Source organism: Bos grunniens, chromosome 10, assembly GCF_055505025.1.
Source record: "Bos grunniens cultivar Pamir isolate PY7600 chromosome 10, Bosgru_T2T1.0, whole genome shotgun sequence".
NCBI classification, from domain to species: Eukaryota; Metazoa; Chordata; class Mammalia; order Artiodactyla; family Bovidae; genus Bos; species Bos grunniens.
The window spans coordinates 90,299,170-90,325,383 of NC_141174.1; the positions used below are offsets into that span (position 1 = coordinate 90,299,170).

The 26,214-nt window shown below is 39.5% G+C and overlaps 1 protein-coding gene across 3 annotated transcripts; it reads left to right on the forward strand.

The window, feature by feature from the left end:
- Positions 1-239: 239 nt before the first annotated feature.
- MTFMT (mitochondrial methionyl-tRNA formyltransferase) lies at positions 240-25,320 on the forward strand. 3 transcript variants are annotated; one of them, XM_086323040.1, is made up of 9 exons: positions 240-613; positions 2,572-2,781; positions 6,812-6,934; positions 8,574-8,676; positions 9,759-9,834; positions 16,289-16,380; positions 23,330-23,408; positions 24,287-24,369; positions 24,902-25,320. In XM_086323040.1, exons 1-9 carry the CDS (start codon positions 246-248, stop codon positions 25,085-25,087), a joined length of 1,320 nt encoding a protein of 439 aa, XP_086179166.1. In that variant the 5' UTR covers positions 240-245; the 3' UTR covers positions 25,088-25,320. The 3 variants fall into 3 exon arrangements, 2 of the variants coding, with proteins under 2 accessions (XP_086179166.1, XP_086179167.1); XR_015135459.1 differs by having other exon boundaries at positions 321-613; positions 23,330-23,380; XM_086323041.1 differs by lacking the exons at positions 23,330-23,408; positions 24,287-24,369; positions 24,902-25,320 and adding an exon at positions 22,980-23,126 and having other exon boundaries at positions 318-613.
- Positions 25,321-26,214: the final 894 nt, after the last annotated feature.

The following is a 26,214-nucleotide window of genomic DNA, read 5'->3' on the forward strand; positions in this document are numbered from 1 at the left end:
ATATCTACCTGGTATGGGTGATATGAAGATTAACTAAACAAAGGGGATCTAGTAAATATTAGTTATAATGGCTGAGAAAATGGTACAGGAATAAATACATAAATAGAGATTTCGTCATCAGAAAACATGTATGATTTGTTTCTAAAAAGAGCTGTTTGGGGAGATTGGCTAAATCGTGCAAACAAATGCAACAAAAGTCACGAGCACTTCTGAACCTGCAAATTCCTTTTCCAGCTCCAACACTGATGGGGCACGCCTCCAATCAGGCAAGCCACGCCCCAGTCGCGGAAAGGCCTCGCGGGACGAGTTTCCTGCCCGGCCCCGCCCCTCCGGCCTGGCGCCGGCTCCCGCACCGCTACGCGCCTGCGCAGGGTAGGCCGCCCGCGGAAGAGATGAGGGTGCTGCTGCGGTGCTGCTGCGGGCACCTGCCAGTCGGGGGCGGCGCGGGCCAGAGGTCGAACCCACGCTGGCGAGCGCTGGCCAGGCTGAGCGCGTCCCCTGGCTGGGAGGACGGCCAGGGCGCTCGAGTCCGCGAGAAGCCGCCTTGGAGGGTGCTCTTTTTCGGCAATGACCAGTTCGCCCGCGAAACGCTGCGGGCGCTGCACGCCGCCAGGTACCGGGGCCGGGGATTGGGAGGCCCGGGTGTTGAGGGCGCAGCTGTGGAAACTCTGCGGCCGGCCTCGAGGATTTGGGCTTCTCGTCGGGAAAAGCAGATGAGCGGGAGGAGCGTGAGCCCAGATCCCGGCGTCTCGGGCGCCCGGAAGGTGCGCCGCCCTCCTCGGCAGTCCTTGGGTGCCCGCCTGGTCCCGCCCAGCTGGTCTACACGCCCCCGACTCTTAACGCGCTCTGAGCTCTACATGGCACTCCCTGGTGTCGAGACCTTGCTGCCTGCTTTACCTGCATCACCTGTCTTGTCCCACCACCTCCCTGCCCCCTTTGCATGGAAACCGTGACCCAGAGAGGTTAAGAGATTGCCCAAGGTCATCAGCTGAGCAGGCTGGGACTAAGATGGGGTCCGACTTCAAAGACCTCCCCTTTCCACTCGCTCCTACTCCTACTCAATATGATTTGTACCCTCTAATCCTTTGGGCTTCTTACTAGACACAGGCATCTCTCTGCACACGCTTGCCTTACACTTTGACTACCCATCTCCTCCCTGTATACAACCGGATCCAGTTTTCTGGGACTGAAACGAAGACATAGTCCAAAAGCGAACTGCTTTTCCAATGAATAAATTTATAAGCCAGAACTCTTAGGTATACATTTAATATTTATTCTGCAGGGGGATCCTACTTCCCCGGCCAGAAATCAAGCCTGGGCTCCCATAAGTGGAAGTGTGGAGTCCCAACCACTGGACCGCCAGGAAATTCCCTACATTTAGTATTTCTAAAATTCAACAAATTGTGATTCCTAGGGGGGAGAATTATTTGAGATCTAGCCAGTCCGGAAGGTCCATGGTATGTGGTGGCTGTCCCCACATACACTGCTCTGCCTCCTTTCCTCTAGTCTGCATGTTTTGTTTCCCCATTCCTTGTTTTCCCCACGCACCCCAGACTCAGTTCTGTCATCTCCCTCCATCACGTCTTCCCTGCAAGTACTTCCCAGCAGACCCTCACGTTGACTCCTTCACGAATGCCCTTGTATTCCCGGTCCACACACTCCGCTCTGTAACACACCCTGACACACTCCCTTCACACGTGCTCCCTTTGGACACTGTCTGTAACGCACTCTCTGCATGCCGCTTTCCTTGTGTGGTCTCCTGCGGCTCTCACTGCATGTGTCCTGATGCTTCTGCTGGTGCTTCACTTGGCGGCCCCAGTACTCCTGCACTTTCTGTTCTGGGCCCTCCTGTCTACTTCTTTTCTCATAACTCCTTAACATTTGATGCAATACCTGCCAAGTAAATGAACAGCCCCTGGCACTGGAATACTATGCAACAGGTAGTGCTACATACAGTGTCATGGAATGATGCCCATGGGGTGTGTGTGTATGTACATAGAAATATATATATACATACATACATATATATTTTTAAAATATTGTTTGAATAATGTGGTTATAGTAAAAAAAGAAAATTCAAAAAATTTAGAAGACACACAATGAAAAGTCAGTTCCTTCCTTCTTGTTCTCTTCAGTTCCCAATTCTTCTCTTCAATTTCTTATTCTAGAAATGTTTGATGCATACATAAGCAAATGTATGCTTAACCATTTTTTTAAAAAAGACTCACATAATATCATACAGTGTTAGAGAAAAAAACAAAATGCAGGACAGTATATATAATATTCCAGTTGTGTAAAATGTCTACTGTATGTGTTTCAGTGTGCACAGGAAATTTCTAGAACCGTAACAGTCCGAACAGTAGCCAGTAGCCACTTGCGGCTCTTTGAATTTAAACAATTAAAATTAAATAAATAAACCAAACTTTAGTCTCTCAGTTGCACTAGTTTTAACATTTACCCTTGAGTGCTTCGTGAATTAATCAGAAAAATGCCTTAGAAATGTATGAAGTAGTTTAACATTCCGTCATTGTCTTAACCCTGTCATATTTTCTTCTAATCTTTCCACCTTAGGGAAAACAAAGAGGAAGAGTTAATTGAGAAGTTGGAGGTGGTCACAGTGCCCTCCCCATCACCAAAAGGACTGCCAGTGAAGCAATATGCTGTCCAGTCTCAGCTTCCAGTGTATGAGTGGCCAGATGTGGGATCTGGAGAATACGATGTTGGCGTGGTAGCATCATTTGGCCGACTTTTGAGTGAGGCTTTTATTCTTAAATTTCCCTAGTAAGTTTTATTTGTAAGGAAATACAGTGCACAGACCTTGGCCTTTATATATTGGACCTGGTATCTAAAGTGCAGTACAGTGTGACTTGGACTCTAATTCTGCTTGGTTCAGTATTTTCTTATCAAGTACAAGATTTCATTAGTGGCCTGAATTGTTTTGTTTTGTGGCTCAAAACGACACAAGTTTATCGCCTTGTAGTTCTGTAGGTTGGGAGTCTACCTATGGCTCAGGAGGTTAAAATCAGAGTGTTAGCAGCGCTTCATTCTTTTCTGGAATCTCTAGTGGAGAATCCACTCCTTTGCCCCTTCCAGCTTCTAGAGGCCACCAACTTTCTTTGGCCCGTGGTGCCCTTCCTCTATCTTCAAAGCCAGCGATGGAAGATCGAGTCTTTTTCACTTCACATCTCTCCATTCCATTATCACTTTCTGACCTTCAGCTAGGGAAGGTTCCCTGCTTTTAAGAATTCATGTGATTAGATTGGACCCACTGGATAATCCAGGATAATCTCTCTATCTCGAGGTCTTTACCTTAACTGTATCTACAAAATGTGTAAGGTAACATATTCACAGGTTCTGGGGATTAGGACATAAACATCCTTGGAGATCCATTATTCAGCTAACACTGGAGGAGATGCTATGATTGGTTTCATGAGTCAGTAAGCACTGGCTCCAAACACCCCTGAAATCCTCTCTGTGTTCCCATATTTTTAAGATACACTGCACAGTAATTTGATCAGTTCAGTTCAGTCGCTCAGTCATGTCCAACTCTTTGCAACCCCATGGACTGCAGCACACTAGGCTTCCCTGTCCTTCACTGTCTCCCAGAGTTTGCTCAGACTCATGTCTGAGTCAGTGATGCCATCCAACCATCTCATCCTCTGTCGTCCCCTTCTCCTCCCCTCTTCAGTCCTTCCTAGCATCAGGGTTTTTTTTCCAGTGAGTCAGTTCTTTGCAATACTTTGCATCAGGTGGCCAAGTATTGGAGCTTCAGTTTCAGCATCAGTCCTTCCAATGAATATTCAGGACTGATTTCCTTTAGGATGGACTGGTTGGATCTCCTTTCAGTCCAAGGGACTCTCAAGAGTCTTCTCCAACACCACAGTTCAAAGAAGCATCAATTCTTCAGTGCTCAGCTTTCTTTATGGTCCAGCTCTCACATACATACGTGACTGCTGGAAAAGCCATAGCTTTGACTAGACAGACCTTTGTTGGCAAGGTAATGTCTCTGCTTTTTAATATGCTGTCTAGGTTGGTCATAGCTTTTTTTCCAAGGAGCAGGCATCTTTGAATTTCATGGCTGCAGTCACCATGCAGTGATTTTGGAACTCCCCAAAATAAAGTCTGTCTCTGTTTCCATTGTTTCCCCATCTATTTGCCATGAAGTGATAGGACTGGATATCCTGATCTTCGTTTTTTGAATGTTGAGTTTTAAGCCAACTTTTTCACTCTCCTCTTTCACTTTCATCAAGAGGCTCTTTAGTTCTTCGCTTTCTGCCATGAAGGTGGTGTCTTCTGCTTATCAGCTTATTGATATTTCTCCTGGCAGTCTTGATTCCAGTTTGTGCTTCACCCAGCCTGGCATTTCTCATGGTGTACTCTGCATATAAGTTAAATAAGCAGGGTGACAACTATAGCCTTGTCATACTCCTTTCCCGATTTGGAACCAGTCCATTCCATTTCCAGTTCAGTTCAGTTGCTCAGTTGTGTCCATCTCAATTATGAAGTATGCAATCATTGAGATTTCAATATTTGCACAAAGCCAAATGGCAAAAAAAGCCAAGTCAAATGCACAGCTGAAAATGAAAAACATGCCATAGTAATCTAAATTGTCTTACATGTCAGTTCTCATACTGACATTTCAAGTCACATGGGAAGATTAATTAACATTACTGGCATGAAGTGTTAAAATGTATGATGCCCTTTATCACTGTCTATGGGCTCTCACCCACCCTCATTTAAGTTCTGTATATATGCCGACAGTTCCTAAATTTGTCCCTCCAATTCAGATCTCTGTCTGAACTCGAGGCCCCTGGTACACACTGCCTTCTCTGCAGCTCTGCTGGATGTCTGAGAGGCACCTTACACTTAAGGTATCCTGAACCTTTCACCCCAAAGCCTGATCCTTCCCAAAATCTTCATTTCAGCACATGGCAACTCCAGCCTTCAAGACCCAAAACCTCGGCATTATTGTTAATTCCTTATCTCACACCACACATCCAATTCGTCGGGAAGTTCTGTCAGCTCTGCCTTTGAAATCTGCCTAGAATGACGGCCTCTCATCACTTCTGTGGCCACCACTCTTGGCTCTTGTACTGCATAACCTCCTAAGTGGTCTTCACTTCTGTCTTGGGCCCTCTCAGTCTTTGACCACCCAACACCACACAATCCTTTTAAAGTGTAAGTCAGTCATGTCACTCTGCTCAAAGTTCTCCGGTGGTTTTCCATCTTGCTCATAGTAAAAATCCAGTCCTTTTTTTTTTTTTCTTCCTGTTGGATTCATTATTGCTTATATCCCCAGTACTTAGTGCCAGGACATGAGTTGTACTTAGTAAATATTTGATGGATGAATGAGACTGGGCTGAACAGTGGAATTTAGAATATAGGAGGCTCATATATATAGGGGCTTCCCTGGTGGCTCAGTTGGTAAAGAGTCTGCCTGCAATGCAGGAGACCTGGGTTCAATCCCTGGGTTGGGAAGATCCCCTGGAGAACGGAATGGCTATCCTCTCTAGTATTCTGGCTTGGAGAATTCCATGGAGTATTCCATGTGGTTACAAAGAGTCCGACACAGCTGAGTGACGTTCACTTTCACTTTATATATATATGTGTATATATGTGCGTGTATATATATGGACAGGGAGGCCTGGCGTGCTGTGATTCATGGGGTTGCAAAGAGTCGGACACGACTGAGCGACTGAACTGAACTGATATATATATACACACACATACTCTCAAGTGCATACTCATGCTGATGGAAACATCATTAAACTAATGGCTGCTGCTGCTGCTGCTGCTAAGTTGCTTCAGTCGTGTCCGACTCTGTGCGACCCCATAGACGGCAGCCCAACAGGCTCCCCCGTCCCTGGGATTCTCCAGGCAAGAACACTGGAGTGGGTTGCCATTTCCTTCTCCAATGCATGCAAGTGAAAAGTAAAAGTGAAGTCGCTCAGTCGTGTCTGACTCTTAGCGACCCCATGGACTGCAGCCCACCAGGCTCCTCCATCCATGGGATTTTCCAGGCAAGAGTACGGGAGTGGGGTGCCATTGCCTTCTCCAAACTAATGGCAGATTAGTAAATTATTAAAATTGCTTATTTATGGGTGAAAAGCGTATTGGGATACACACCAATGGTGAATAAATCATTCAGTGGGGATCTAAGAAGCTTGTTTTAGGAACTCTATATAAAAATTTAGTAAATTGAGGGTAATTATGTAATTTGACTAAAAATATAATTTTACATTGTCCATGAGATGCACAGCTGGTTTGAGTGGTTCTTCTCATATAGTAAGAAAACACATTATATATGTTTATTTAAAAACTCCCAGATGTCACAAGCTGTTGTGGAACATCTTTGGAACAATGAATAGTTCTTGCTCTGTTATTGAGTTTCATGGGTCTCTTATGGCAAGAGAGTGTACTTAGCTCTGACTCCTGCTTTAGTTGGTTTGAGACTAGATTTAACTGTTTTTCAAATTTTCTGGCAACGTTTAATGATGAAAAATAGCATATTAGTTTAGGTAGCAGTAAACTAAGGGGCTTCCCCGGTGGCCCAGCGGTAAAGAATTCGCCTGCAGTGCAGAAGCTGCAGGTTTGATCCCTGGGTCGGGAAGATCCCCTGGAGGAGGGCACAGCAACCCACTCCAGTATTCTTATGTGGAGAATCCCATGGACAGAGGAGCCTGATGGGCTATAGTCCACGGGGTCTCACAGAGTCCGAAACACTGAAGCGATTGAGCCCACATATATGCAGCAGTAAACTAAATGGTGAAAAAGCCCACTTTCACACTAATTTCTGTCTTTTCTAACTCAGCGGCATCTTGAATGTCCATCCCAGTTGCCTTCCGAGGTGGCGTGGTCCAGCCCCTATAATCCACACCATCCTGCATGGAGACACAATTGCTGGAGTAACGATTATGCAAATTAAACCCAGAAGGTAGAGCATATTTTCTTGTCCTGAGACTTTTTGTGAGTTTTGGATGTTGATGTCATTCTGCCTGAGGGAAAGGGGAGGTGGATAAGTGGGTGCTAATCACTAATTTCTCTAACTCCAGGATGCTTTTTTCTTCTGTTTCTTCCTGGTTTGTAACATAAAACATATGTGTTTTAGAATTTACACAGTGTCTCTTTATACTTGTTAATGAAATAATGTTATTAACAGCTGGATTTCTGTAAATGACATTTATAAGTGAAAGATGGATTTTTGCATATTGGTTGTCACAATCTCAGTTTTCTGCTGACCTTGGTTTTTATGGTCAAAATTTTTTTGGAATCTGAAGTAATACGTTGTATACCAATGTGTTATATAATTGTCTTTAATATTTAATTTCTTAAATCATACCTACAATCTAAAAAACAGTTATTTTAAATTGTACCAGGAAAGTATCTTAATACTCTGCCTGTTATCACCTAATGTCTTCAGAGAAAAGAAAAATTCACAAGTTCACAAGAATAAGTCAATATCTGGGATTTGCTTTAACTTCCAAAAAAAAAAAAAAAGAGGGAAGGGTCAGATGAAACAAGAGTGGTGAAACTTTGGTAGTTCTCAAATCTGAGTGATGGTGTGTATGGGGATTCCTTAGACTCTTCATTCTGTTTTTGGAATGTTTGTAACTTTTCATAATAAGCATTTTACTAAAGCTTATAGGTAAAAAAGAGTTTAACAGACTACAGAGTTACATATTTAAAACAAAATATATTTCTAATAGAAGTTGATAGCCAATATTTGCAGAGCTTGATATAAAATTCAAGACTTGTGGCAATGCAAATACATTTGCACCCACTTGTAATCACTATTGATTATAATTCAGGCAAAACTCCTGTCCTTTGAGGAAGGAAATATTGAAAGGAATGATTATAAATTCCTTAATTATACTTCCTTGGAAAATAAATTCTTTGCTTTGTGCTTTCATTATGTAAATAGAGACTTTCTCATACTATTTATTACTAATGGTAGAATTATTTGTGGTTTTAATTAAATCCCTGATGTGCAACTTTATACTTTTTTCCTTTGGGAAAAAATAAAATCTAAATATAGGCCAGATTTGCTCTCCCTTCTTTCTTTCTTTTTTAATTTTATGGATTTTAATAGTTTACTAAAATGACTGTTTTAGAATTTAATTTTGTTAAGCTCAAATATTGACTCCATATATGGCCTATATGACCAGAAAATGGTACTTAAGAGTAAAGCAGATGAAAACACAGAAAATGGTGAAAAGTTAATAGGCTTAAACTCTCTAGTTAATAATAAACTCAAGTGATATTAGTAACATGCTAATGTTGCTCACCCTTCTTTCAAACTCACATTTCTCACTTGCCGATGGCTAACAGCCATATTCATGGCCATGGTTAAACTACTTCCCTGGCAGTCCAGTGGTTAGGGTTCTGTGCTTCCACCACAGGGGGCCCAGGTTCAGTCCCTGGTCAGGGAACTAAGATCCCACAAGTCATACATGTGGCCTAAAAAATAAACAAAAACTATCCTTGTGGTATGTAAACACTCATGTAGATAGACATATTGATCTTAAGAAATAGTCAGTGATCATGTTACTATTTGCTTTTAATTTTCTTGGTAGGTTTGATGTAGGTCCAATCCTCAAACAGGAGACGGTTCCTGTGCCACCCAAGAGCACCTCAAAGGAATTGGAAGCAGTGCTGTCAAGACTGGGTGCCAACATGGTACACAATATCCCCCTGCTTGTTTCCAAAGTGTTTATGATGAAAAGAACACTTTTATGATATATAATTTTAGACTTATTTAAAAAAAATGATTTTTATCCCTGGCTTCCTAAAAATCAGCTTAGAAGTCTTTGAAAATTTACACAAAGGAGGTACTTAATCAAGGCTTTTGAATGAAATATGTGATTTTATATGATCTACCGCATTCCATGGAGAGGCTTTTAGACTATTCTTCCAGTTTCACTCTTAGTCTCAGGGACATACCATTCATCCCTGTCAAACTGGACCAGGAGCATTTCCTAAGTGAGTCACAGCTTTCCTCCCACTTTTGTACCTATGTTCCAGTCGTCTGCATCCATGTATTTTGGAATTCTGCTGACCCCCTTGCTGTAAATGAAGTCTGGGACTTTTTCATTCAATCTGTCTGAGTAACTGCTTAATGACCCAATTAGTGATTTTCATCTGAACTAAACTTTCTGTAGAGGAAAACGTTCTCCCCTGGTTTATAGATGGTGCTCTCCATTCTAGGCAGTCCCCTCGGAAATGCTGTTATGGTAGTGTCTGTCATTTATGGAGCACTGGCTTGTGTGCCAAGGACTGTATTAGATACTGTTGTTGTATACTATTATAGATGCTCTTATGTCCTTTTTTTTTTACCTTTCCAACAAACCTTTTTCAACTGTTTTATAGATGATGACCTTGAAGGTCACAGACACGTGAAACAGTTTTTCCACAGAGACACAGCTAGTAGGCAGTGGAACTGGGATTTGAATCCAGAACTCTGTGACTCCAGAGTACACTCTGTTTAAATCTCCACAGCTTTCCTTCATATAGAGTGGGAGTGTGGTTAGCTGAGCTCAGGCTGTTCTAATGGCCGGTCAGGGCTCAGCATTCTCAGAAAGGAAATCGGTGGCCTGTAGCCTGCAGAGAAGCAAGAGCTCCACTGAGACCCCACCAAGTAGATGGCTCGTCACGGCTTAAGCCAATTTATTGCCTGACCCCAATTTCATGGTACTGAGTTGTAATGTATTTCTGTTTTTGTTCTTTTCATCTTGAATATATTTCTCTCTTTTTTTTTAAAGCTTATTTCAGTTTTGAAAAATTTGCCTGAAAGTTTGAATAATGGAGGACAGCAGCCCGCCGAGGGGGTGACACGTGGTGAGTGCACATGGCCCAGACGCTTACATCTTGCCTGAGGTTTGGCTTGTCGTGACTGGCATCTGAGCCCTCTGACTTCCTCACTGTACATTTCCCTTAACTTGACTAAGATCAAGTGACCACTGGCAGGTCTGTTTCCAGAGAATGATCGGTAAGGGATCTTTCTCCCTCTTCACATGTAGCCTTCAGTTCAGTTCAGTCTCTCAGTGTCCGACTCTTTGCGACCCCGTGGACTACAGCACGCCAGGCCTCCCTGTCCATCACCAACTCCCAGAGTTGACCCAAACTCATGTCCATTGAGTCGGTGATGCCATCCAGCCATCTCATCGTCTGTCGTCCCCTTCTCCTCCTGCCCCCAATCCCTCCCAGCATCAGAGTCTTTTCCAATGAGTCAACTCTTCGCATGAGGTGGCCAAAGTATTGGAGTTTCAGCTTTAGTATCAGTCCTTCCAACGAACACCCAGGACTGATCTCCTTTAGGATGGACTGGTTGGATCTCCTTGCAGTCCAAGGGACTCTCAAGAGTCTTCTCCAACACCACAGTTCAAAAGCATCAATTCTTCAGCGCTCAGCTTTCTTCACAGTCCAACTCTCACATCCATACATGACCACTGGAAAAACTATAGCCTTGACTAGATGGACCTTTGTTGGCAAAGTAATGTCTCTGCTTTTGAATATGCTATCTAGGTTGGTCATAACTTTCCTTCCAAGGAGTAAGCGTCTTTTAATTTCATGGCTGCAGTCACCATCTGCAGTGATTTTGGAGCCCCCAAAAATAAAGTCTGACACTGTTTCCACTGTTTCCCCATCTATTTGCCATGAAGTGATGGGACCGGATGCCATGATCTTAGTTTTCTGAATGTTGAGCTTTAAGCCAACTTTTTCACTCTCTTTTTTCACTTTCATCAAGAGGCTTTTTAGTTCCTCTTCACTTTCTGCCATAAGGGTGGTGTCATCTGCATATCTGAGGTTATTGATATTTCTCCCGGCAATCTTGATTCCAGCTTGTGCTTCTTCCAGCCCAGCGTTTCTCATGATGTACTCTGCATATAAGTTAAATAAGCAGGGTGACAATATACAGCCCTGATGTACTCCTTTTCCTATTTGGAACCAGTCTGTTGTTTCATGTCCAGTTCTAACTGTTGCTTCCTGACCTGCATATAGGTTTCTCAAGAGGCAGGTCATGTGGGCTGGTATTCCTATTTCTTTCAGAATTTTCCACAGTTTCTTGTGATCCACACAGTCAAAGGCTTTGGTATAGTCAATAAAGCAGAAATAGATGTTTTTCTGGAACTCTCTTGCTTTTTTGATGATCCAGCAGATGTTGGCAATTTGATCTCTGGTTCCTCTGCCTTTTCTAAAACCAGCTTGAACATCTGGAAGTTTATAGTTCACGTATTGCTGAAGCCTGGCTTGGAGAATTTTGAGCATTACTTTACTAGCGTGTGAGATGAGTGCAATTGTGCGGTAGTTTGAGCATTCTTTGGCATTGCCTTTCTTTGGGATTGAAATGAAAACTGACCTTTTCCAGTCCTGTGGCCACTGCTGAGTTTTCCAAATTTGCTGGCATATTGAGTACAGCACTTTCATAGCATCATCTTTCAGGATTTGAAATAGCTCAACTGGAATTCCATCACCTCCACTAGCTTTGTTCATAGTGATGCTTTCTAAGGCCCACTTGACTTCACATTCCAGGATGTCTGGCTCTAGATCACACCATCATGATTATCTGGGTTGTGAAGATCTTTTTTATACAGTTCTTCTGTGTATTCTTGCTACCTCTTCTTAATATCTTCTGCTTCTGTTAGGTCCATACCATTTCTGTCCTTTATCGAGCCCACCTTTCCATGAAATGTTCCCTTGGTATCTCTAATTTTCTTGAAGAGATCTCTAGTCTTTCCCATTCTGTTGTTTTCCTCTATTTCTTTGCATTGATCGCTGAGGAAGGCTTTCTTATCTCTTCTTGCTGTTCTTTGGAACTTTGCATTCAGATGCTTATATCTTTCCTTTTCTCCTTTGCTTTTCGCTTCTCTTCTTTTCACAGCTATTTGTAAGCCCTCCCCAGACAGCCATTTTGCTTTTTTGCATTTCTTTTCCATGGGGATGATCTTGATCCCTGTCTCCTGTACAATGTCACGAACCTCAGTCCATAGTTCATCAGGCACTCTATCAGATCTAGTCCCTTAAATCTATTTCTCACTTCCACTGTATAATCATAAGGGATTTGATTTAGATCATACTTGAATGGTCTAGTGGTTTTCCCTACTTTCTTCAATTTCAGTCTGAATTTGGCAATAAGGAGTTCAGGATCTGAGCCACAGTCAGCTCCCGGTCTTGTTTTTGCTGACTGTATAGGGCTTCTCCATCTTTGGCTGCAAAGAATATAATCAGTCTGATTTCACTGTTGACCATCTGCTGATGTCCATGTGTAGAGTCTTCTCTTGTGTTGTTGGAAGAGGGTGTTTGCTACGACCAGTGCGTTCTCTTGGCAAAACTCCATTAGCCTTTGTCCTGCTTCATTCCATACTCCAAGGCCAAATTTGCATGTTACCCCAGGTGTTTCTTGACTTCCTACTTTTGCATTCCAGTCCCCTGTAATGAAAAGGACATGTTTTTTGGGTGTTAGTTCTAAAAGGTCTTGTAGGTCTTCATAGAACCGTTCAACCTCAGCTTCTTCAGCGTTACTGGTTGCCTTATGAAAGATTAAAACAATTTCTTCTGTTCTTTTTATTGAAAAGTACCAAACACAAAGGTGAGTTGAAAGACAGTGAATACCTGTTTAACTCAGAGCCAACAATTACTAATGTTTGTTCACCTTGTAAAGTCTCTGTCTCTCGTCATATTTTCTTTATATATATGTGTATGTGTTTATGTAGTATATATATTTTAATTTCTGCTGTACCATTTGGGGTCTTCCCAGGTGGCACTGGTGGTAAAGAACCTGCCTGCCAAAGTAGGAGAAGTGAAAAAACACGGGTTCGATCCCTGGGTTGGGAAGATCCCCTGGAGGAGGGTATGGCAACCCACTCCAGTATTCTTGCCTGAAGAGCCCCATGGACAGAGGAGCCTGGTTGGCTGTGGTCCATAGGGTCACGAAGAGTTGGACACGACTGAAGCGACTTAGCACGTACCATTTGGAAGTATGCATTATAACTTTTCATCCCTCAATATTTTAACATACATCTCCTAGGAAAAGTGAACATAGCCAATCCATATTTAAATTTTTCTGTCTAAAAACATTTTATAGCTGTATTTTTTTCAGACTAGGATCCAGTTACGGTGAGTTGTGTGTCTCTTTAGTTTCTTTAGAGTAATTCCTCCACTGCTTTTTTTCTATGTCATTAACTTCTTGAAGAGACCAGGCCAGTTGTCTGTTTCCTTTCAGGATTTAGTTCAGTGTTTAGTTTTTCTAGCCCTGAAAGTTCCTGTAAATCAGAAGTTCTCAACACTTGATTAGATTCAGGCTTAAAGTTATGGAAAGAGAATTTCATAGATGATACTGTGTTCCAGTGATATTTGTTTCAGTTTGTTTTTAACCTTGTGTTGCTTTTTATTTTAACTTGTGATTTAATTTTATTTCTTGAATATGTGAGACATTTTCATGACTCAGAATTTAAAACTGTTTGGAGGATGTACTTGGGGAAGTCTCTGGAATTGAACATGACTGAGCACATACATGCACGTGGGGAAGTCTCTGCCTCTGTCGCTGCAGTTGTAGCGTGTCGAATACCAGGTTGCATCAAAGCTAGTGAAGCTAAGTTTGATCACTTGGTTGAGATGGTGACCACCAGATCTTTCTACTGTAAAGCCATGTTTCTCCCTTTGCAAATGACAGGTAATCTGTGGGGTAATACTTTGATAACCGTGTAGATATCTGGTTTCCTAGAGGCTCAGCAGTAAAGAATCTGCCTACAGTGCAGGAGATGCAGAGACATGGGTTCGATCCCTGGGTCAGGAAGATCCCCTGGAGGAGAAAATGGTAAACCACTCCTGTATTCTTGCCTGGAAAATTCCGTGGACAGAGGAGCTTGGCAGGCTGCAGTACATGGGGTTGCAACAAGTTGAACGTGAATGAGCAACTAAACAGCAACAACCTTTCACAATTTCAGCAGGGATTGATGCGCCTTCCTTCAATGAATTATTTCAATGAAAACCAAAATGGTTATTTTCCAGTTCCTTTTATATTTAATGGTTGGCATTATTCTGTAAAGAGCTTTTCCTCATTAATTGGGGGTGAATTTTAATTCATCCTAGAAGGGCAGGATAATTTCTTAATTCTTTCTGTAATTATCAATTTTTAAAATAGGGAGTTGGCACCATAATCACCTTCAGTTATGATGGCAAGTAAATTTTTGTATCATTTGATTTGTGGATTTTTATTTATTGTGTTTTATAGTTAATCACATTCCTAATGCTTTGTACTGCTCAAGCTGTCCCAAATTTGGCCAATGGTAGCCTCTTAAAGTTGGCTCCTGCATCCTTTTGATAACTCCCCACCCTCAAAATAGTTTTTGAGTGCTTCCTTGTTTTTTCACAAGATGCCCCAGGCTCACCTTATAAATTCTGTGCCCCATGTTGGAATCAGCCATCTCTCCCTTGTTCATTTTAGCTGGGGAGCAGTATTTAGAAGCCATCTGATACCATGATGTGTTCCAAAATGAGGTATCAGAAAAGGCTAGGTGTTATATATTTTTTAAAATATTTGAGTTGATACTGTTTCTAATTCAAATTTTAAAGTACAGGATTATTCTTGTATTTTCTCTTACACACAAAAAAACTTTTAAAATCAATTCTGTACCATTTTTTATTTGCCGTGCATAAAATAATTTCAAAATTGCAACAATATTACTGTGAAAAATTTTAAGTACTAAGTAAGAGTTAAGATCTACAGTTTTGTTTTTTTTTTTCGGTCTTTAAAATATATCCTTCTAAAGTATATAGTCAGAGTACTGGGTTCAAAACTTACTGGAGATAATTATTTTTTCCATGTGGCTTTGTTATCTAGGTTGATATTAGATTATATAGTTAAGTTTCTTTGTTTCAGTTTGGTTTTATTTTTCAGGGTTGCCTTTTTCCTTTTTACAACTAAATCTTAGTTTTGAATATTTGAAACATTTACATGATTCAGAGTTAAAAGCATTTGGAAAGGTTACACAGAGAAGTCTTCCATCCCATTCCTATCTCCTTGGATCCTGTTTCTCTCCCTCTAGAACTGTTAGTTTCTGATTTAGCCTGTTAGTTGTTTCCTTTATAAAAATAAGCAAAAACACATACTTTAAAACTGATTTTTTTTCTTTTTTATTCCACAAAGGATGGCTTAAAATATACACTCTTCTGATTCTTTCTTTTTTTCACTTTACAGTGTATGCTGGTGATCATCTATCAATAAGAAGTTTTCGTGTTTTTTATGGCCGTATAGTTCTCATTTGTTTGGAAAAACTATAGTGTAATCAACAGACCCCTTTATTGGTGGACATTTGGATTATTTTTAATCATTTGCTATTTCCAGTAATGCTACTATGAATAACTTTATGCATAGTTACCTCCTAATCTAAGAGATAAGAAATTGTGTCTTGGAGTAGTTTTAATTCACATTACTCCTTGAGTAAGGTTGAGGAACTTTTCGTGTTTAAGGACTATTTGCATTTTTTTTTTTTTTCTGAGAAGAGTCTATTATATCTTTTGCCATTTTTCAGTCCAATTTTTGGTTTCTTTTGTCTCAGTTTTTAGGAGTACTTTGTGTAATAGATAGAAATAAATCTATATAATAGATACAAAGTACTCCTAAATATAATTTAAATATAAGTAACACATATATATATATAATACTTATATGTAAATACTTATATTTATTAAATAGATACATCTCTCATTCAATATATGTAAATATAAAATACTATGATATAAATTGCAAATACCTTGTTTGTCATTTGTCTCCTGGCTTTATTTGTGGCATTTCTTTTTGTCTTACAAAAGTTTTTTATGTAGTCACATTTATCATTCTTTAATTGCTTCTGGACTTTGAATCATAAAAGAACTTTTTCTGTTCCTACGTTATAAAGAAATTTACCCATGCTTTCTTCTGTGCTTAGTCACTCGGTTGGGTCCAACTCTTTGCCATCCCATGGACTGTAGCCTGCTAGGTTCATCTGTCCATGGGGATTCTCCAGATAAGAATACTGGAGTGGGTTGCCATGCTTTCCTCCAGGGAATCTTCCCAACCCAGGGAATGTTTTCTTCTAGTACTTTTATTTATTATGTATATACGTGTATGTATATATATACACATATGTATGTGTATATATGTGGAAAATGTAAAACATACAGAAGTTGAGAAAATAATATGATGAATTTTCTATCATTCAGATCATTCTCTCTGTCATTCTGTATCAATAATTACCAATTTATGGTCATTGACCTGATATTCATTCTTGCCATTGGTTTTCTCTCACAGCCCCTAAGATTTCTGCTGCTACCAGCTGTATAAAATGGGAGGAACAAACTTCAGAGCAGATATTCAGACTTTATCGTGCTGTTGGAAATATAGTAAGTTGGAAGTCAAATTGCAGTTTTACCTAATTGTGTGTGTATATGTGTGTGTGTGTTGTAATTCACTTTTAAAGTATTTTTATTTAGGAATAAATCTCATAAACAAAACCTAAGGATCCTGAAATTCATTTTTTCATTTAATTAAGTATTTTATTTTTGACTGCATGGGCTTCTCATCGCAGTGGCTTCTCTCGTTGTAGAGCTTGGGCTCTAGGTGCACGGACTAAAGTAGTTGAAGCATGTGAGCTTGGTAGTTGCGGCTTGCAGGCTCAGCTGCTCCTCAGCGTGTGGGATCTTCCTGGACCGGGGACGGAACCTGTATCCCCTGCATTGGCAGGCAGATTTTTAATCACTGGACTACCAGAGAGGTCCCTGAAATTAATTTCTAAATGAACTTTTTCTTCATCTCAAACTGAAACTCTATAACCATTAAATAACAACTCCCCATTCTACCCATCCCGCCATCCCTGGTAATCACTATTCCACTTTCTGTTTGTGAATATGCCTATCATGCTGCTGCTGCTGCTGCTAAGTCGCTTCAGTCATGTCCATAGTCGTGTCCGTGCTGTCTTTGTGACCCCATAGACGGCAGCCCACCAGGCTCCCCCGTCCCTGGGATTCTCCAGGCAAGAACAGTGGAGTGGATTGCCATTTCCTTCTCCAATGCATGAAAGTGAAAAGTGAAAGTGAAGTCGCTCAGTCGTGTCCAACTCTTCGCAACCCCATGGACTGCAGCCTACCAGGCTCCTCCATCCTTGGGATTTTCCAGGCAAGAGTACTGGAGTGGGGTGCCATTGCGTTCTCCGATGCCTATCATAGGCACCTCATATAAGTAGAATCATACAATATGTGTCCGTTTGTGCCTGGCTTATCTCACTTAGCATAATGTTTTCATTATGTTGTTTCATTCATGTTGTACCATGTATCAAAATGTCATTCTTTTTAGGGCTGAATAACATTCCATTGTATATATATGTAGCACATTTTGTTTATCCATTCATCTCTTGATGGCCATTTGAGTTGTTTCCACGTTTTAGCTAATGTGAATAATGCAGGTATGAATGTGGATGTACAAATATCTGTTTGAGTCCCTATTTTAATTCTTTTGTATATCCGACATTCATTTTTTAATAGAATCTTTTTTAACTTTTTTATTTTTTAGTTTATTTTTTGGCTTCACTGAGTCTTTGTTGCTGTGCATGGGCTTTCTTACTTGAGGCGAACAGGGTCTCCTCTCTAGTTGAGGCTTCTCATTGTGGTGGCTTCTCTTGTTGCATGGCACAGGCTCTAGGGCACATGGGCTTCAGGAGTTGCTACACTCAGGCTCAGTAGTCCCAGGTCCTGGGCTCTGGAGAGTGGGCTCCATAGTTATGGGGCATGGGGCTAGTTGCCCTGGAGCATGTGGGATCTTCCTGGACCAGGGATTGAACCTGTGTCTCCTGCATTGGCAAGCAGATTCTCAACCACTGGACCACCAGGGAAGTCCCAAGTTTGGGGTTTTTAATGGACTACTTTTGTTGGTTAAAATGGAGAACTCCTTTGAATATCTGTAACATGCCCAGTTCTTCAGTGAGGATTACAACCTTATGTTATGGGTATTATCCCATTTTAAGTTGACAAATTGAGGCTTAAAGTAGATGTTCAATGAATGGCTATTGAATGTTGCTGACGGTCACATTGTTAGTGAGAGTCAGGTTTTGAACTGAAGTCAGATCTGCCTGACTTCAAACCCTGTACTTTTCCCACTGTAATAGAATGGCATTAGGGAAAGGAACATTGACTTTAGAACCAGACAGAGCTGGATTCCAGCTTCTCTCTGCTACTTCCTAGCTTTGTAGACTTGAGAAAGTTATTTAACTTCTGAGATTTAGTTAGTTCATTTGAAAATTAGAATGACATATTGTATATAAAGCATCTAGTACAGTATCTGATACCTACTATTATTCATTCATTAAAAAAAAAATTTATTGAAATCCTATTATGTGCCAGACATTGTTCTAGGTGTTAGAGGTGATGTGGGAAAGCAAAAACAAATAAGCAAATAAATAAGGATAATATCAGATAGTGTGATAAGCTCTTCAGTGAAAATTAATGGAAGATAATGTGATAGATTCACTGGTGGCTATTTTAGATTGGATATCTGTTTGGGGAAGGCCACTCTGAACTGACATTTAAGCTGAGGTCTGAAAAACAATAAGGAGAAAGTCATGCCCAGATCAGGAAAAGAGCGTTCCAGGCAGAGGGAGCAGCTAATACAAAACTCAAGTAAGCTAAATCAGATAAAGATTTACCAAAAAAGAAAACTACAGATCAATAGCCCTTATTAACATAGAGGCAAAAATCCTTAATAGAATTAACCAACTGAGTCAAACAACATATAGAAAAGGATTATACACCTTGGTTACGTGCAATGTAGCCCAGGAATACAAGGTCGGTTCAGCATAGAAAAATCAACGTAATACACCATATTAATAGAGTAAAGGACAAAAACCACGTAACTGTCTGCATAGATATAGAAAAGGCATTTGAAAAATCCAATGTCTTTTCATGATAAAAATATTCAACAGACTAAGAATAAATAGGAACTTCCTCAAACTGGTAAAGAATATCTACCAAAAAAAAAAAAACAACCCAAAGTCAACATCATATTTAATGGCAGAAGATTGAAATTGTTCCCTCTAAGATCAGGAACAAGATAAAGATCTCCACTCTCACTGCTTTTTTAAAAATTTTTGTTTTTAATTGGAGGATAATTGCTTTACAGTGTTGTGTTGGTTTCTGCCTTACAACAACTCACCACTTGTATTCAATATTGTACTGGAGGTTATAGCCAGAGTAATTAGACAAGAAAAAAAAGGAACAATGTAAAACTATGTCTATAATATTATATATAGAAAATTATAAAGACTCTGCCCTCCAACGGAGAAGGCAATGGCAACCCACTCCAGTACTTTTGCCTGGAAAGTCCCATGGACGGAGGAGCCTGGTAGGCTGCAGTCCATGGGGTTGCTGGGAGTCGGACACCTGAGTGTGACTTCACTTTTCACTTTCATGCATTGGAGAAGGAAATGGCAACCCACTCCAGTGTTCTTGCCTGGAGAATCCCAGGGACGGAGGAGCCTGGTGGGCTGCTGTCTATGGGGTTGCACAGAGTCGGACACGACCGAAGTGACTTAGCAGCAGCAGCAGCAGCAAACAACCCCCCTCCAAAACAAATAGAGCTAATAAACAGCAAAGAATTCCTAAGTAAATGGAAAGACCTCTATGTTTGCGAATAAGAAGATTTAATATTGTTAAGATGGCACTGTTGCCCAAATTGATCTACAAACTCAACACATTTCCTATAGAAATCCACTTGACTTCTTTGCAAAAATGGACAAGTTTATCCTAAAACTCATATGGAATCCCAAGAGGTCCAGAATAGACAGAAAATCTTGAAAAAGAACAAAATTGAAGGACTAATAGTTCCTGATTTTACAACTTACTACAAAGCTACAAAAATCAAGGCAATGTGATACTGAAAAAGATAGACATAAAGCTCAATGGGATAGAATTGAGAGTCTAGAAATAAACCCATACATATATGGTCACGTGATTTGTGATAAGGATTCCAAGACAATTTGATGGGGAAAGAATAGTCTTTTTACCACATGGTGCTTGGACAACTGGATATTCAGAATAAAATGGATTTGGATCCCTACCTCACACTACATATAAAAATGAGCTCAGTATGGATCAGAAACCTAAATGTAAGAGCTAAAACTATGAAAACTCTTAGAAGAAGATATATTAGTATATCTTCATGACCTTGAAGTATGCAGTGGTTCTTAGATATAATGCCTGAAGAATAAGCAACAAACTAAAAACAGAGAAATTGGATTTCAAAATTTAAAAGAACACTAACAAGAAAATGAAAAGACAACCTACATAATAAAAGAAAATATGTGCAAATCATATATCTGATGAGAGTCTAGTAACCAGTATATATAAAGAACAAAGAACTCTCATAGCAAAAAGGTTAAGATTATTAGCAAAGATCTAATAACATGATAAGAAAATCAGCAAAGGATTTACATAGACATTTATCCTAAGAAAATATATAATTGGCCACTAAGCATATGAAGAGATAGTCAATGTCATTAGTCATTAGGGAAATGCAAATCAAAACTATACTGAGACACCACACTTACTAGAATTGCTGTAATTTAAAAAAAAAAACAAACATAATCAGGGTTGATGAGGATGTGGAGAAATTTGGAACCCTCATTCATTGTTGGTGGAAATGTAAAATGGGGCAGCTGCTTTAGAGAACAGTTTGACAGCTCCCCCAAAACTTAAAACAGTTAAACACTACATAATAATGCTTATCTTCTGCAATTGACCTTTCCTCCGTATAACAGAAGGAATGCTTATCTTGCAACCAGAAAGTGAAATTTGATTCCTAGAGCTGCTGTGTATTAATGAAGAACAAGATTCTTAACTTCTCTGAGCTTCTGCATTTTACCTGTAAAATGAGATTAATGAGCAGGTCCACAGCTGTCAAGATGAAAGGAGATAAACTGTCAATTTAAATCCATGCCAACGTATGATTTTGACAGTAATGATAGTGAACACAGAAATGACTGTATTCTTACTATCCCTTTCCTTTCTGTAGTGCTCTGATGCTAAGGTCAAGATGAGCTTTACCTCCCCAAGAACAAGTACTGTATATTCTAATTCTGTACTTATATTGTATTTGTAGCCCTCTGTAAATATAAACGATTTTCAGTCAGTAAACGTGTTTCAGAAGTCTTTATAGAGTTCTTTGAAAGAGAAAAGGTTACACACATGAAAATCATTTCATGACTTACTGGAAGCTGGTAAAAGAAGAATCAGTCAGCAAATTACAGAAGAGGATATTATACCAAAATATGACATAGATAAAGTTGTGAATACTTTTCTTCAAATGTGTTTAATTCTCTGATTTAACTGTTCACATCTTTGAAACAGCCTATCTTATTCTGAAAGTTAAATGTCCTGTTGAGGTGGCCATGAAAAGAGCCCTGAGCTGAGAATGAGAAAATGTAGATTCTGGTCCTTGGCTCTGCCATTAACCAACTGTGTCTAAACGTGGGGAAACGGGTGCATTTCTCTGGGCCTCACTTTCCTCATCTATGAAATAGAGGACTGAACTGCAGTCTGCAAATTAGTTTATTTACTTCAGAAATTAGAAAGAACTTATTTTCCTGGTGTATGTTAATTTCTGTTAGCCTATTTAAATCAAAGTCTAATAAAAGTAGCATCTCACTGTGGGGAAAGGCAAGATGGATTATCCAATATATAGTGTTGGGATGGCTGGTTAGCCAAAAGAAAGGGAGCCTTCGAGTCTCATCTTTTAAAATCAGAATAAAATCTAAATGGATCAAAATGAAACCAAAAAGAACTGGGAAAAAGCATAGTTGGATAATTTTGTAATATTTGATAAATGTGGATAGGCCTTTTTAAGCATGATATGTACCAATGAAGTCATGAGAGAAAAGGCTAATAAATACAACTTAATAAAATAAAAAACTTATGCATGGGAAAAATTACCCAATATTAACAGTCAACAAACTAGAAAAATATTCATAATACATCTGAGAACTAAAGAGCTAATTTCCTAAAAATATAAAAGTGTTTCATGAATTAATGAGATGAACAACTCAGTTTTTTTTTTAATGAGCAAAGGGCATAAACAGGCCTAAGAAATAAAATGTGCAAGTGCAAGTAGATATGCACTACTCCTTAGGCTCATTAATAATAAACAGAAATAGACTGTCATTTTTTTCTCTTATGAAGATTGTTTAACAGTAAAATGTTGATGTTTTTTAAGTGGTCCACTTAAAAAAACAGCTATTGGGACTTCCCTGGTGGTCTAGTGGGAGCCCTGGGCTCAAACCCTGCTCGGGGAACTAGCTCCCACATGCCGCAACTAAGAGTTCATATGCTACAACTACAGGCCCAGTGCAGGCAAATGAATAAATATATTAAACAATAACAACAGACTATTCTCCAGAAATATAAAAGTCCTCAAAGATATATATGCCAGGCTACTTATCACATTTAAAGTTTTTTTGTAATTTTGTAATATGTTATGAAATGTCTATCATAAAGGCATTGGTTGCATAAATTATGGTACATTTTATAAAATGGAATATTGTCCAGCAGATAAAAGAGTGAAATAGATAAGTGTGTACTGATGAAAATTTGTCCAGTTTATGGTTAAGTAGAAAAAAAAAAATCCTTGTCAAACACTATGTTTTAGATTTTTGTGATAATTATATGTGTAGAAAAAATACAAGGACATACACATCAGGCTACTAACTGTGGTTACCTCTGGGGATGGGAGGTAACCTCTGGGCCTCACTTTCCTCGTCTATGAATACGAGGACTGAACTGCAGTCAGTCCTTGAAAAACCCGATGAGACTGAACTGCTCATCATTTATGTTACTTAGTGCCATTTGCAGCCTGGATTTAGTGAAAAAATTTTTTTTCCTGTGATAAAAGTTTTATAAGCAAAAATTTACCACCAGTTTTGCCAGCACTGCATTTTCACTATTTTTCTTTTGCCTTGTAGGATGACTGGATTGGTGTTCGATCAGTGATGCTTAAGAAAATTATTCATTTTCTAATTTTTTAACATTAATGGTTGTAATGCTTGCATTTTTATAATGAGCATGATTTTTAACTAGAAATATTAATAAAGATATACATTGATTAAAAATGGTGTTTAATTTTAAGATCTTGTAAATCCCTAGGGCTGATGCAGAGGGTCATGTTATGTTCTGTTTCATAAGGTTTAGAGACTGAGTTCCCAGTTCCACTGTAATTGGGAGAGAAGTCAGGCCAGATTAACACAAAATAATAATTGAAAAGTGTTGGGGATTGAGTGTTTTTTTTTTTATTCTTCTTTCATTTTATTTGCAGATTCCGTTGCAGACCCTCTGGATGGATAATACCATTAAACTTCTGGATTTGGTAGAAGTTGATAATTCAATCCTCAGTGGTACTTACTTTTGAATAGCTGTCATGGAAAATGTTTTCAGTATAGTCCGTTTGAAAATGTGTCTCTTTTACCATGAGTCACATTTACTAAAAATAAGGATTCTTTCAGTTTGTTTCAGCTCAGTAATTGTAATACTTTACATTCATTTGTAATGTTATTCTTTGCAGTGTCCATTCACATGTATTTCCTCTCTTAACCATTGTAAGAAACTGAGAAGTAGATACCAGTGTTACTATCCCACATTAAGCTCTGTGATTTCCTCTCTTAAGGTTTTCAGGGAATGCAGAATGATTAGGTTAATTTCATTCTGATGAATATCATAATGAAAATCTCTGGGCAGCTCGGTGAGAATCTTAGGCCAGGGTGGAGCATTTCATGATCTGGTCCATTCAGAGGCCCATTCGTGTCCTCCCATCCTGGTAGACTGAAGGAATGTGAGCCACAGAGGGAGCTGGTGTAGTTCAGAGGGTGTCAGAGTTACCCAGGGATCTAGGAATTGGGATTTGTTTGGTCATGGATAGAGGGCCCAGCTTAGATCCTAAGTTTCCTTGTATATCTCTCCACTGCAAACTAGTTATTTCACCCAAATGGTCAAAACTTCTAGGTTCAACATTTTAGGTTGATCTCCGGGACACTGAGTAAAGGACTAATAGCTGCTTATGTGTATGGAAAGGTTCCCGTTGGGTTCAAGATACACACAGAGCACCATGACTCTCTTGTAAGCTTTGGGTTACAGTCAGGGCATCAGCAGATGTGTGCTCTCCAGTATTAGTACTGTCTTGCAGAATGTTTCCTTTGATTTTTAAGAAGCACTATGAAGTTGTCTAATTATTTATTCTCTCTCTCATATCCCTGTTTTCCTCCTTCTCTTTCTTTAGATTCAAAATTAACAGGACAAGCTGTTATTCCAGGATCAGTAATATATCACAAACAGTCACAAATACTGCTGGTTTGTTGCAAGGTACACTTTTCCTTTAGTTTCACGTTATTACACTTCTTTTGAGTTTATAGTTTATATCATTTGTCATTTTTGGTTAGGTCATCACTCAACTAACCGACTGTCCATCAGATTGTGATGAAGTTTTACCAAGGTGTTACTATTGCTCAGACAATGAAAAATGATTCAGTAACTGTGTTGTTGTTCAGTTGCTAAGTCGTGTCCAACTCTTTTGCGACCCCATGGACTAGAGCCTGCCAGGCTCCTCTGTCCATGGGATTTCCCAGGCAAGAATACTGGAGTGGGGTGCCATTTCCTTCTCCAGGGGATCTTCCCAACCCAGGGATGGAACAGCATCTCCTGCATTGGCAGGTGGATTCTTTACCACTGAGCCACCAGGAAAGCCCATCATTTATGTTATTAGTGCCATTTGCAGCCTGGATGTTGAAAGATTTGTTTGTTTGTTTTTTGTGTGTGTGTTAAAAGTTTTATAAGTCAAAATTTACCACCAGTTTTGCCAGCACTGCATTTTCACTGTTTTCCTTTTGCCCTTTAGGATGACTGGATTGGTGTTCGATCAGTGATGCTCAAGAAAACACTAACAGCTACTGACTTCTACAATGGATATTTGCACCCCTGGTACCAGAAAAATTCCCAAGCTCAACCAAGCCAATGCAGATTTCAGACTCTCAGACTTCCACCAAAGAAGAAGCAGAAAAAAAAAATTGTTGCTATGCAATAGTGCACCAAGTACTTTGGAAGAAGATGGACAAGAACCTACTATATACTTGTAATTTGTTAGAAGCCTTATTTACAAGGAATTATCTTGACTTTCAAAGAATTTGATGCCGTTGAAAGGGAAGATTATTGTCAAAAAGATGAATTACCTCACTTTGCATTTTCCGTCTAACAGTTAAAAATAGCTTTTTCTGTTTGAATAAAAAGAGAAGTTTTAAATTAAATTTTTATTTATAATATCAGACTCATCAGACTGTATCTTTACCTGACAGTGAGTACAACTAACTGGTATGTGTATATACTGAAGAGAGTTTCTTTTAAAAAAGTGCATCTATTAAATTTTTAAAATCATATGTCCCCTCTGACCGTGTTAGCATTTCAGCAGTATTCAGTCTACATTTCGGATTTTTAACAGGGAGTAAAGTCAGATCTTTACATTTATCTACCATCTAGTTCCTACCAACTCATTAACATTCATAATATGTTATAATCTCTGTAAATTCACATTTTACACCTAGATTTCCTTAAAGTAGGAATATAGTAACATTCTTCAACATGCTTGTGCAGTAAAAGTTGTTGATCAGCTGGCCTGTGCAGACTCATCTTCTCTGTGTCCCGGAGAGTCAGGCACTTCTCTGGAGGAAGGGAGGTGAGGTGGCCAGCTGTTGAATTTTTTTAAGCCTTTATATTATCAGCTTTTCCTGCCTAGATTCTATCAGTTAAAATTCTTCTGCAGTCATTAATTCAGCAACACTTATTGATAGCATGATCAGATAATTGGTCATCTCTATTAGGACATGTTTATAACTAAAAGGAAGCACTTAGTTACCCCTGGATGACAGGTATCAACAGGACTCTCCGAAGCAAACCAGGTTGTGTAAACATTGTAGTTTTTAAAGAGTTTTTCAAAAACGTGAACCATTTTTAAAGTTTTTATTGAATTTGTTATAGTATTGCTTCTGTGTTACGTTTTGGTTTTTTTGGCCACGAGGCATGTGGGATCTTAGCTCTCCAATCAGGGATTGACCCCACGCTTCCTGCATTGGAAGGTGAAGTCCTAACCACTAGACTGACAGAGAAGTCCTTAAACATCCTCTTTATTGAACACTTGCAGTGTAAGCTAGATTTTAT

Excerpts from the sequence above, each read along its gene's own strand:
- MTFMT (XM_086323040.1), top strand. The coding sequence starts at position 246 with ATGGGGCACGCCTCCAATCAGGCAAGCCACGCCCCAGTCGCGGAAAGG. Across the intron at positions 6,935-8,573 it reads ATGCAAATTAAACCCAGAAG|GTTTGATGTAGGTCCAATCC; the intron begins GTAGAGCATATT and ends TTTTCTTGGTAG. Across the intron at positions 23,409-24,286 it reads TGATAATTCAATCCTCAGTG|ATTCAAAATTAACAGGACAA; the intron begins GTACTTACTTTT and ends CTCTTTCTTTAG.